Source organism: Podarcis erhardii (assembly GCF_964252035.2).
Source record: "Podarcis erhardii genome assembly, chromosome: 4".
NCBI lineage: Eukaryota > Metazoa > Chordata > Lepidosauria > Squamata > Lacertidae > Podarcis > Podarcis erhardii.
The window spans coordinates 80,535,572-80,548,441 of NC_138508.1; the positions used below are offsets into that span (position 1 = coordinate 80,535,572).

Below are 12,870 nucleotides of genomic sequence, written 5' to 3' on the forward strand. Positions count from 1 at the left end.
AGAGGATACTTGCACATCTAAAGATATGATTGGACAAGGGGCCTCTGCCCCCTGCTCACTGCACATGCCAACCCCCCTGCCACTCCCCCCCCATTAACTCCCTAGAGCTTCCCTTCCCACCCCAGGCAACTACTACACCCCCTTTTCACCTTCCAAACCCTATTTCTGAAGCCACTTCTCTCCTCTGTGCTGCAGCCCCTCTTTGAACCTGTTTCCATCTTCACCCCCCCCCGTGTCCCTTCCTTTTGTGCAACCCCCCTTACACTCAGACCACCCCATTAGTCCTGTATCTTCCTCCTCCCACATGTTGCAACTACTACGCACCTTTTCACCATCTGTCCAGTTGCAAAGTCACCATCTCCTCCTGTTATTCTGCCCCCTTTGTGCTCTATCTTTCTTCATCCCCCCCCCCCAGAGGTTGGTGAGGTTACCCATCTTCCACCTCACTTTTAGCTGCGGATTTTATTATGTTTGGATGTGGACAGGAATTCTGAGGACAACCCTACCTGTCCCTGCACTACCTTTTCTCTCTCTTTTTCTATTGCTTTTCTCTGCCACCTCACTCTCCCCCCCCCACCTTCTTCAGTAAACTTATAATAGTCAGATAACCTGAACTTTTCAATTAATAAAACCATTCACATTTATTTAAATAAAACCATTTATTTAAGGTAGATAAGGACAAGACGAAATTATACAATTGAATGTAAATATAGATGGGAAATGGCTATGTATTGTGAGTGCTTATCTACTTTTAAAAACATTTCCATATATGATCTGTTCTTTTACTTTTTTATTCTCTCTTTGTTCCCTTTTTCTTTATTCTGATATCTTTCATTTCACTGTGTTATCATGAATAGCATTTTATAGAGGTATAAATAACTGTAAATATGAAAAGAGACAAAATATTCTCTAATTCCTTTTCCTTGGATAGATGTATTTGTTTTTCTCTTTTGTATTTTCTTTTGTTGTGAATATGTATGTATTTTAACTTGTATTGAATAAAAATTTATTAAAAATTAAAATATAAAATAACCATTCACAAAATCTGTAAACTTCAACAGTGGCCTATTTACCAATACTGTATATGCAAAAATGTTTTTGCACTCCATCCCAGTTGTTACAGTATATATAACAAATTCTCATGCACCCCCTAGAGTGCCTCCCCTCTGCGCCCTTAACAAAACACTGGCTTAGGAATTTGTGTTCTCTTAAGTATACTTAAGGAATCCAGTCCTTGAATCTAATTTATTGGCGCTACTCTGAGAATCAAAAAGCTACAGCAAACACAGTCTAAGGGATGCAAACATTCCACAGCAACCAAATCACCTTGACTGACATAGAGAAAAAGAATATGAATGATCAGAATGTCATAGAATCCTAGGAGGAATCTCAGCTAGATCATACATGGCAGTTGGCTATCCAACCTCTGTTTAAAAAAGGATAATACGCATTCTCTTAGGGTAACAACTTGTGCAATATATGTCCCTCTCACCTCTTGTGTTGTTCTTGACATTTTATGAGTGACTGGGATGAGGATACAGCCAACAACACAGGTCCCCAGCTTGTGCAGCGATCTTCTACCCACCTGCTCTGTAATTGGGGCAAGCCCAGCCTGCACAACCAAACAAGCAACTTCAGTGAGAGATTTGCAGGCACCACATATTACCTTGGACCTGGTTTTTAAACGAACTTTTTGATAAGGCACTGATGTGCTCAGCTGATTAAGAGTGTGTGTTGCAAGCGCTAAGGGGCACAAGAGAGAATTGGGGTTTTCTTCAATGCTGGATGAACAACTCCAGCACATTTTCAGATATAACCTCTGAGCCTGTACCTCCCTCAACTGATAAATCTTGAATCTTGCACCATGGCATGTAATTCCTTCTCACTATGCTATGTGGCTGAATTTCTTGTTGCTAGTTAAAAATAAATAAATTAAGGGTATGCCTGCATTAGTGTTCCTTGTTGTAGTACCTAACAGGTTGCTTCTTATAGTTCCAGTACACTTTGTTCCATGGCACTTCCTGCTTTCTTTAATACTAGGCTCCTTTTGGGGCAAGCAAAGGATACGTTTTTATTTCTAATGTTGACGTCCTTCTGCAAATCTTAACAACACACTTTTTCCCCCTGAATAATTATAACCCCCTAGTTCCTCTGTGAATTTTTCGCAGCTAACTTTCCCATGATTTTTTATTTTTCCCTGGATTGTTTGGTACTTTGGTTGGAAAGGGAAACTTGCATATTACACAGCCACACAAGCCTATGTTTACCACTGGGTGCACACTCAACAGAGAGCCACAGCTAATCCTAGCTGAACATACCAGTACCCTATCGGTACCATCATTACAAGGGACGCGGGTGGCGCTGTGGGTTAAACCACAGAGCCTAGGACTTGCCGATCAGAAGGTCGGCGGTTCGAATCCCTGCGACGGGGTGAGCTCCCATTGCTCGGTCCCTGCTCCTGCCAACCTAGCAGTTCGAAAGCACATCAAAGTGCAAGTAGATAAATAGGTACCGCTCTGGCGGGAAGGTAAACAGCGTTTTCGTGCACTGCTCTGGTTCACTGGAAGCGGCTTAGTCATGCTGGCCACATGACCCGGAAGCTGTACGCCAGCTATTGGCCAATAAAGCCAGATGAGCGCCGCAACCCCAGAGTCGGTCACGACTGGACCTAATGGTCAGGGGTCCCTTTACCTTTACCATCATTACAGTACTCTGCTATTTGGGTGACCAATATTGCTTTGCTGGGATCAATATCCATAAAATTACACCAATCTTCTGTCAGAAACAAGTCCGTAGTAAATCACACTGTGCAAGTTGGAGTGAACTGTTAGCAAGAACCCGATCTGCACAGACTTGGCAGAGTGTCAGCCCAAATGAATACAGCAGCTCATCCCCAGTAGGTCTTGCCCATGGATCAGTTGCAGTGGCTGAAAGTCCCTGCCTCCCCGCAGCTCTCAAAGTACCCTCCTCTGCAGGGTTTCCCCCCTCAAGCAATCGGAGACTGCGCCTGTGGGAAGCTAACTTCTCCTCTGTCCTTTTTGTGCCTCTTTTGGAGATCTTCTAGATGCAGAATGTGCCAGTGGCAAAGTAAGGAACTCCAACCAGCCCACGGTGGTAGCAGGGAGGCTGCAGCAGCAAATGGGGTGCCTTAAAAGAGGGAACCCCAACAGGTGGCAGCAGAGAATGGTTTCTGTGGCTCTGCACCTACGAGCCAATAGGAATTGCCAAGCCAGGTTTAAGATAGTTCTAAGTTTTTCCTCCTAGGTGCATTTCCACAATAGTAATTTTAGCCAATACTGTACTGGTTCAGCCTGTGAAGCTTAAGCAATCCCTTGAGTGAAGCCTTTCTACAGACCAGTTCAGCCCTTCAATCTTTCATTCACAAGCAGAAAACGCCCTTTCCTTGAGCAGATATGCAAAGCCTGCTTTGTGGAGTCAGCTTGAGCCAGCCTCATACTGACTGACAAGGGGAATACAAGTGTCACCCTTCTGTTTGTTAAACTTATTCCAACCGTTTACATTAAAGCACAGGGTGCGACTCTACCCGACATGCTCAGTCAGCAAAGCATAACACTCTTAATCTCAGGGTGGTGGGTTCGAGCCCCACGTCGGGAGAAAGATTCCTGCGTTGCAGGGGGTTACATTAGATGACCCTCCACAATTCTATGACTCTCTGCCTGGGTTCCGACACTACGTTTCCCCTGCACTTCCCGCTTCCACCACTCGATGGAGTGTGCTGTTCCTTCCCCCCTCCTCGCCGCCGCCGCCGCCCACAGCATTCTACTGCTTTTGCACACTGTTGCTAGGATATTCTGGCATCAGGCGACTCAGGATGACCGGAGCTCAGTGGCAAAATCGAATCACTGGGCCCATCCCATGCACAGAATTCTAGAATCGCAGAGTTGGAAGGGACCCCGAGGGAGATCTCGTTCAACCCCCTGCAATGCAATCTCTCTCTCTATATATTGCAGAATGGAGGGGGGGGAGGGGGAGAGTACAGACAGGCTCTTTTTTCCACGTCCTACTGACTCACAGCCCGCGAACCGTCCTGTGGAAGTGCGGGGTAGTGGTAGGGCGAAAGGGCCTTCCAAGCATAGGAGCCGAGGTCCCTTCGTCCTTCCCCGTCCCCCAGAAAATATTTTAGGGGCTGGGGCGGACACCTCCCCAAAAAAGTTGATAAGCATTAACATTCAAGCGGAGCGCGTGCACTCCAAGCTTCCAAGGGGTTTTCAAGGAAACGCAGGCGACCCCGATCCTCCTTGGGCAGCCTTCTACTCGCGAGAGGCACGCCGCTCAGGTTTCATAAGCGGGAGGCGATAAAGCAAAAATATCTGGCTGCGGGCCATTTATTTGACTACTTTCCCCTCTCTCCCCCCTCTCTCCCCCACCACGCCTTCCTCCTTCAGCTCCCAATTTGGGCGGGTGCACTGAAGCAGAGGCGCTACAGAAGTCAAAGCTGCAGGACGCCCCCTCCAGCGCCCCCCTCCCTCCCTCCACCCACCCACCCACCCACCCACCAAGCTCTCCTCTCTCCTCTCTCTCCCTCCATCTGTTTGGTTTTGCGCTTACAAATCTCTCCCCGCGTTTCTCCTTCTTTTCGCCCAATAGGGAGCGGCCCGCCCGGGCTGGGCCAATGGAGGGCGCCGCACAAGCCTTACCCCGCTCAGCCAATGGGAGGGCGGCGGTGGGGGCGGCTGCTGCCGGAGCCGTGTGTTCTTCTGCTCTTGCGAAGTGGAGCGCGAAGGTGGGGGCGGCGGCCCAGTGCGCGCTCCCTCCCTCCCTCGCTCCCTCCCTCCCTCTTTCCCCGGGTCCCGCTTCAAGACCGCGCATTGTATCTCTCGGCGCGCGCGCTGCAGTCGCGGGGCTAAGAAGGCAGCCCTCTTTCCCGGCGGCGGGGGAGCTTTCCGCAAGAAAGGAGGAGAAGCCATGGCGGTGGAAGAAGAGGGGCTGCGGGTGTTCCAGAGCGTCAGGATTAAAATAGGTACCGGGGCGGAGGGAAGAAGGAGAAAGGAGTAACAAAGGGAAGGACGGGGAGCTGGGTGCTCCTTGCAAGCCGAGCAGGGGCTCCCCCCCCCCGAGGAGCCGCTGCAGCCCGGTTGGGACGGGCAGCGGCGCCCCGTCGGCTGCCTGGGCTCCCCCAACCAGCAGCTAAGGCGGCAGCACCGGCCCGCCGCTCGCTCTTATCCGGCCCCTCGTTTGTTCCTTCCCGTGCAACCCGTCCCTGTGGAGAAACGACGGGTCCTCCTCAGGAAAGGGTGATGAATGGCGTGGAGTGGCTTGGGTGTGTGTTGGAGAGGGGGCCCTGAAGTTTATATAGGGTGAAGTGGGAGGGGGGGGGAAATATGCTGGCATAGGAGAGAGGCGGGCGAGGATGCTAAGGAGCGGAAGAAGGGATGGCAGTAAAGTGTAAAAAGAAGAAGTGTGGTTGTGTGGAAGAAGACGGGTGTGTGTGTGGGGGGGGTGTTGTCGCCGCTTGTCAACTCGCAAGATGTAAGGCAAGTGGCTCGCGCCCAATTTGCAGTGTGGGAACTGCTTTTCTGGGTCTTTCTAGTCGCTGCATGTGGCTCGTGCTCTTGCAGAAGCTCGGTTTGCCACTCTAAAATGCCATATGTGGGGCGGGATTGCCAAGTAGGGCAGTGGTATGCTCAAGTCTGTGGGGTGTTCTTGCTTGCCAATGGGTGTACAGTTAATTTCAGTCCTGCTCTTCCCAACTCCGTTTATTCTATTTCTGATGACCGACTAGTTTATGCCTATTGTAGCTGTATGGATATCTCCTCTTTTTGGTACGCTTCTTACTGTCACTTATGTGTTTTATCTCTCTCTCTCTCCCCCCCCCCCCCTGCTTGGGTTTCTGTTGTGCCAATGTCATCCCACTGCTGCTTAGTAGCTTCCTGTTGGCATTCCTGCATCCTATATGCTCAAGAGGCAACCCATCTTCTTGCCATTTCCTGTTGGCACAGTGTGATATGGTGAAATGTCAATTTTGGTTCCTCTTTGTTACCACTGTCACTCATGAGTCTTAAAGTCTGTGTCATTTACACTTTAATCCTATGTATGTCTATTCAGTTCTTTGGGGCTTACAGTCATGTAAATCAGATGTATAGGATTGCTGCCACAATATAAGTTTCATTATTACTGTATTTGTTGTATTTTGCACTTTGTTGTCCGTTACACTGTTTTTCACGCTTTTCTCAGAGTTCCCTCTGGTGATGGCCAATCTGATATTCATCTGCAAAGTCTTTATCAATTGACTGACATAGGTTGGACAAAGCAACATAAATCTCTTGTATCTATCTTAAAATATAGATGGTGATTTCTTCATATAATAATACTTTGAGCACAAACTTATCTGCTTCAGTTTCTGGGACATCTTTGACAGTTGTGGTTGAAAGAAACTCACCCCCCCTTTTTTCTCTCTCTCCTCTTCTAATCTAGATGAACAGAGTTTGTGTCCTATATCCCCGAATAGCTCTTCATTGTGCTAAGGTCTTTTGTTTGTTTATTATTATATTTATTTCCCGCTTTCCTTCATTAAATTTAAGGGTTGCCATATTCCCAAAGGTCAAAATCCGGACAGAGTTGTTGAGCTTTTATGGGGGGCTTTTCCTTGAAAACCCAGACGTATGATAGCATACATGGTTCTCCTCCACATTTTATCAACACGGCAACCCTGTGAGGTAGGTTAGGCTGAGAGAATGTGACCATTCTTTGTGTTTCAGGGCTGAGTAGGGATTTGAAGTCTGGTCTTCCAGGTGCTAGTCCAATACTTTTAACTAATAGTAAGGGTCAGCGGCCAGAAATGGTAGGAGTCATCAGCATCTCAAGGGTTGTATGTACAGTGGTACCTCGGGTTAAGTACTTAATTCATTCCGGAGGTCCGTACTTAACCTGAAACTGTTCTTAACCTGAAGCACCACTTTAGCTAATGGGGCCTCCTGCTGCTGCTGCGCCGCCGGAGCACGATTTCTGTTCTCATCCTGAAGCAAAGTTCTTAACCTGAAGCACTATTTCTGGGTTAGCGGAGTCTGTAACCTGAAGTGTATGTAACCTGAAGCGTATGTAACCCGAGGTACCACTTTAATTTTGTCACAGAGCTGCTCCTGCCTGAAATGCATGCATCCCCCCCCCCCAAAAAAATCCCCTTATGATTTTTGATCAAACTTTTGCAAGTTTTTTGTAGTGATTTAGACCTACTTCATCTGACTACAGTAGTCAGGGGGAAAAAATAAAGTGTTACATGTGTAGTACCAATTCTACAGTATTGGCTGTAATTCTCTGAAACTTCCAGCTGTTCACAGCCAAGTTGGTTTGAATTGTATGTGGTGCACATATACAAATAATACTGGTGGACCAGTTTTGTGCTTAATGTACTGAACAGATCCTGGGAAAGTGTACATAAAATGACTAGTGGTAAACATAATAAAGATTTCCTGTATTCCAAGCTGCCAATGCTTCAGTCTGCTATTGACAATTCACAGCAAGCAGTTGCTCTGTGGCTTTCACAGAAGGTAGTTTTAATTTGTTTGAGAGATGTGCTATTATTTTGACTGTTGAATGACTTCCAGACCACATCATTAGAAAGTAAGTGACAGATGTCGCTGTTGTAGATTAAAACTCTCTCTGGTATTATTTTGACTATCCTGGGTTACAGGGCAAGTGCTATACCCTTAACAAATTAAATCCAGTGGGAGGACTCTATTCTGCTACCCCCCCTTTTTTTTTGCAGAAAGCTTGACTTGTTGATGCATGTAAAAGCAAATTCATGCCCATCATATAATGCAAATCCGGGAGGGAAACATTACCCCGGTTTGGAAAAAAGATGATGTGAGAGCTTTCGCCAGAGTACTTTGATTCAGCATGTGTTGTTTTGTAAAAATGCCATTTAAATACATTGGAAGTAGTCTGTGCAAGGCTGTTAAAACCATGCCTTTCAGAATGTTGATGAACCAGTATTGCCTTCTGGTTCCACAAATGAAAGAAGACCTCATCATAGTGATCACTTTGTGTTGGTGAGCCTGTCTGTAAAGAACGGATGCAGAGAAAAAGCGACAAAAACTTGTTAAAAATGAAAGCCTTGGCTGATGAAGAATGAGAACTATATATTTTTTTAATCGGAGCAATGGCCATATTGTCAGATGCTTATGGTTATAATATCTTAGTCCCACAATTCCAGGAGCAGTGGGGGAAGGAGTATTTCTTAAAACGTGCACATGCCTACATTCTCATGGGTCCTTCCCCAGGTTCTTTCAGAAGTAGTTTTACTTAATGTGGGATGGGAAACCTGTAGCCACCCAAATGCTGCTGGACTAAAACTGCTATTATCCCTGGCCATTAGCCATTTTTTGTTTTGTGGTTTAACCACCAGTGTTAGAAACTTATATATATAAGCTAGGTGCCAAATGGCTCCTTGAACCAAGATTACAGCCCCAAAAATGGAATGTCTAGTTGCCATTTTTGGGTAAGACATCTCTAAAGTCTTATTTTTCAAGTGATGGACTCACTGTGATTGATTCTTTTTTTATATAATAATTTTTATTGAGTTTACATTATTTTTACCATAATCACAATCCGTTAGAATCATAACATCACCTATAGCCTTGCTCAAACTGAGCCTCGACTCTCTTCCCCCCCCCCCACTCCTTGGCTTTCATAAATATTCACTTACCACTTAGCATTTCTATATCAACCTATTTACCTTCTTTCATGCTTATAAAAGTTACCTTGATAATTGTAAAGAGGTTCCAAAAATTAAAATGACAAAACATTTTAGTTCAAATGTTTACAGTGTTCTCTCATATGTTGTATAAATTTACTCCAGTCCTTTTCAAACAGCTCGTTGCGCTGGTTTTGGATCTTCCCCGTCAGCTTAGCCAGTTCTGCATATTTCAACATTTTAGTCTGCCATTCTTCCAATGTTGGAAGTTCCTGCTGCTTCCATTTCTGGGCTAAAAGTATCCTCGTGGCTGTGGTAGCATACATAAATAAATTTATATCTTTTTTGGGAATTTCTTCTCCAATTATACCCAACAAAAACACCTCTGGTTTTTTGATAAATGTATTTTTAAAAACCTTTTTCAGTTAATTACCGTATATATCATATCCCAGTACGCTTTAACCTTAGTACAAGTCCACCACATATTGAAGAAATCCCCCCCCCTTTCCTTACATTTCCAACATTTCTTGTCCTGGATTTCTGTATATTTTAGCAACTTTAGACGGCGTCAAATACCACCTATACATCACCTTCATTAAATTTTCCTTAAGTGCTGTACATGCAGTAAATTTAATTATTTTCGTCCACAATTTCCTCCACATTTCAAAATCAATATTGTGACCCAAATCTTGAGCCCATTTAATCACAACCTCTTTACTTCTTCATCCTTTGTATGCCATTCCAGTATTAACTTATACATTCTTGACAATGTTTTCCTTTTACTATCTAACAACTCAGTCTCTATTTTTGATTTAGTATTACCAAAACCATCACTGTGATTGATTCTTAGTTAAACATCTGCCTAGTTCAGATGACAACCTTGAGCTTGGTTAAGAACTTTGAGAACTTAAAAAGAAGAAAAATCACTTGATCCAGGGACAGTCCACATATATATTGGCTGATTCCAACCTCTTTTTCTTAATGGTGACTGCTCCTGCTCAGGCTGCACAGAAAAAGCAATTTGCTTCCCAAATTCATTCTGATTGTGCAGATGAAGTATAACTTGATAGAATTCTACAGTACGTGGTATTAGTTTGTGAAAACCGTCCAGATCCAATGATCCTCAGATAGTGGAGATGTCAGGTGCCACATCCTGGCACACAGGCATCTTCACTTGGTCACAAGTGGTCAAAACTGCCTCAGTTCAGTATACCTGAAGGAGCATCTCCATCTCCATCATTCTGCCCAGACACTGAGGTCCAGCGCCGAGGGCCTTCTGGCAGTTCCCTTGCTGCGAGAAGCCAAGTTACAGGGAACCAGGCAGAGGGCCTTTTCGGTAGTGGCACCAGCCCTGTGCAACGCCCTCCCACCAGATGTCAAAGAGAAAAATAACTACCAAACTTTTAGAATGCATCGAAAGGCAGCCCTGTTTAGGGAAGCTTTTAATGTTTAATAGGTTATTGTATTTTAGTGTTTTGTTGGAAGCCACCCAGAGTGGCTGGGGAAACCCAGCCAGATGGGCGGGGTATAAATAAATAAATAAATAAATAAAATAATAATAATAATAATAATAATAATAATAATAATAATTAAACCAGGTGCAAATGTGCCGGGCACCTGGTTAATTTTGAACACTGCTGTTCATGTATTGGTGGGTGTGGCGCAAGACTGAATGTGCAGACTCCACTTGCACAGACTCCTTGCTGCATTGAGGGTCAGTGTCTGAAAGGAGCTTTTAAGCATGTTTTCCTGAATGTCCTTAAAACTTCCCAGCAATTGTGAGTGTCCTTACAAGCCCACTTCAGATCTTGTTGCTCAGCATGGCAAGGATGAGGGTAGCAGAGCAAGTGTGGAAAGCCCCATCCCTACATGTTTACTACATTATAATACCAGAAGAGGTGTATGATCAGTAATTCCCTAAGTGAATGATTTTCATTTTCTAAATGACTTATTGCTTCTAATAGCTTATTTGCTCGTTAACCACACAGACAACTTCTTGGCTTGTTGGTACCTTCCTTGATCTGCCATACACATTCTAGCTGAGCTTCTAATGTTTTGATTTTAAAACAACTACGAAGCGTTTTGTAGAGCTTTGATCCTCTTGACTTTCCCTTTCAACTTCCCTTTAAGCTATCTCCTCGTTTTTAGAAAGTTTTTCTTCTTCTTTTGAAGTCACTTGTAACTGTGTTGGATTTTCTTGACACTTTCCCAATAACTAATTTATCCCTCTGAACTTTACGTCATCATAATTCTTTTTATGGCTTCAGCATTATGAGTTGAGAGGTTTCATTGAAATCTACACTTTCCCCCAAGTGGTTACAGCGATTGTGGTGATAGGATTTTTTTCTGCTTTCCTTGTGCAGCATTTCACATTTCATTTAGTTATGCTGAATCTCATCTGCTGTTCTCTTGTCAGTGCACACTGAATTTCGATGCTTTACAGTATGCTTTGCAATACTTACCATCCTGAATAATTTGGTGTCATATAAAAACATAGCTAACTTTGCGTCCTGCCCAAGGAGGCTCTTGTTGGGTTGGCTATATAAATGCAGCTAATAAATCAATGCAAATAAATAATAAGTTACAAAGCTGTGCCTGGGAGAAACTACACCATTTATACCTCAGTTGTGAAAACTGCTCATTTATTCCTATTCTGTTCCTCCATAGGATTTACAGCCTGAGTTTACTCAGCAGTGAATCTCACTAGCTTACCTGCCTCAAACTGAAGTTCCCCCAGTTCTCCTCTCCCATTGCAACCACCTCCCTCACATCCTTGGCCTTTCCTTAGAGTCTCCCTCCCCTCTGAAGAAGCTTTTTGTTCTGCAGGGGGAAACTGGGGAGATGAGGGGGTAAGGGACTTCCCTTCTGTGAGTTGTGTGCATTCGTGCTGCATTAAATACAGTGGTACCTCGGGTTACAGACTCCACTAACCCAGAAATAGTACCTCGGGTTAAGAACTTTGCTTCAGGATGAGAACAGAAAGCGTGCTCCAGCGGCGTGGCAGCAGCAGGAGGCCCCATTAGCTAAAGTGGTGCTTCAGGTTAAGAACAGTTTCAGGTTAAGAACGGACCTCCAGAAGGAATTGCTGGTAATTACTTAACTTGAGGTACCATTGTACCACTTATGCATCAGCTCTATTCACCTGTACCTATTGAAGCCACTGCACCTTGCATTTGGATATATGGATTGCATATATGCCTAATAGACCTTTAAACAACACTTTCTACCCATTGACCTGAGCTAGAAGTTAGGCCAAAATTTCTGTGCCTTCTATTATCATTTTTTTAAACGGATAAGTAGGTTTGTCAATTTAGAGATGGTATAATTTGATTAAAACAAAAAACACCAATTAAGAGTGTCTTTTTAAAAATGAAACTATTGGATGCCATTCAGCTTCAGCAACTTCTTAATTTGTCAGTTCTAAAATATCACACCCACCCACACCATCACTTTCATTGTAATGGAGATTTTTCACACACATTGCTAACAGTTGCTAAAATTTGCCCACAAATTTTTGACTTGCTCCAGTAGGAAACTGGAAAACTGTGTTCATTAGTGCCCCCTCTCCCTGTGTAGCAAAGCCTTGCTCCTGACCTCCATAGGCACCAGGAGCCATCTTCTAAAACTCTCTCTGGAAGCGCATTGTGAAAAGTAGCGCCATCTTTCCCCCCCTGCCTTTTGTGCTGGGGTGGAGGCCAGTAGTCATCTGCAGCAGTGCTGCAGGGCACCTTGGAGACCACCTCTTTCCCACCCTCTGCTTTTCCCACTCATCAGCTCCAAGATGGAGAGGGAAAGAGGGGCTGGGGATAAATTCACCTGCTCCAATGTTCTGGGACACTCACCAGGGTGAATGTGGGAAGTGGACCTTTGATGGTTGCAAAAAGGATGGGGAAATGGCTCCAGGTGTGAGTATCCCCGGTTTTAATCATATGCTGTAGCGATGAAATGACATTTATTGTTTTCTGCAGTCAGTGCTGCTTTCATATCTTGAAATCCAACTGTAGCGGTAGAGAACACACTTTGCATTCAGGAGGTCTCTGGTTCAATTCCTGGCGTCTCCAGTCAAAAGGATTTTGCCATAACAATGGGGAAGCCTCCTAACCAAAGCACTGGAGTTGGCAGTAATCGGCTGGATGGACCCTAGTTTTTCTGTCTTGAGGGTGAAGGAGAAGTTGTCTGAATTTCCTGACTTCCTTGCTATATTGGCTTTCTGAAGT

The 12,870-nt window shown here is 44.7% G+C and overlaps 1 protein-coding gene across 1 annotated transcript in view; it reads left to right on the plus strand.

Annotated features, from left to right (window-relative positions):
- Positions 1-4,754: 4,754 nt before the first annotated feature.
- Positions 4,755-12,870, plus strand: part of RASA3 (RAS p21 protein activator 3) — a 126,807-nt gene continuing 118,691 nt past the window's right edge. Inside the window, exon 1 of the mRNA XM_081858081.1 lies at positions 4,755-4,981. Within this exon, the coding sequence (XP_081714207.1) occupies positions 4,927-4,981 (55 nt within the window). The 5' untranslated portion in view covers positions 4,755-4,926. The remainder of the gene's footprint in view (positions 4,982-12,870) is intronic.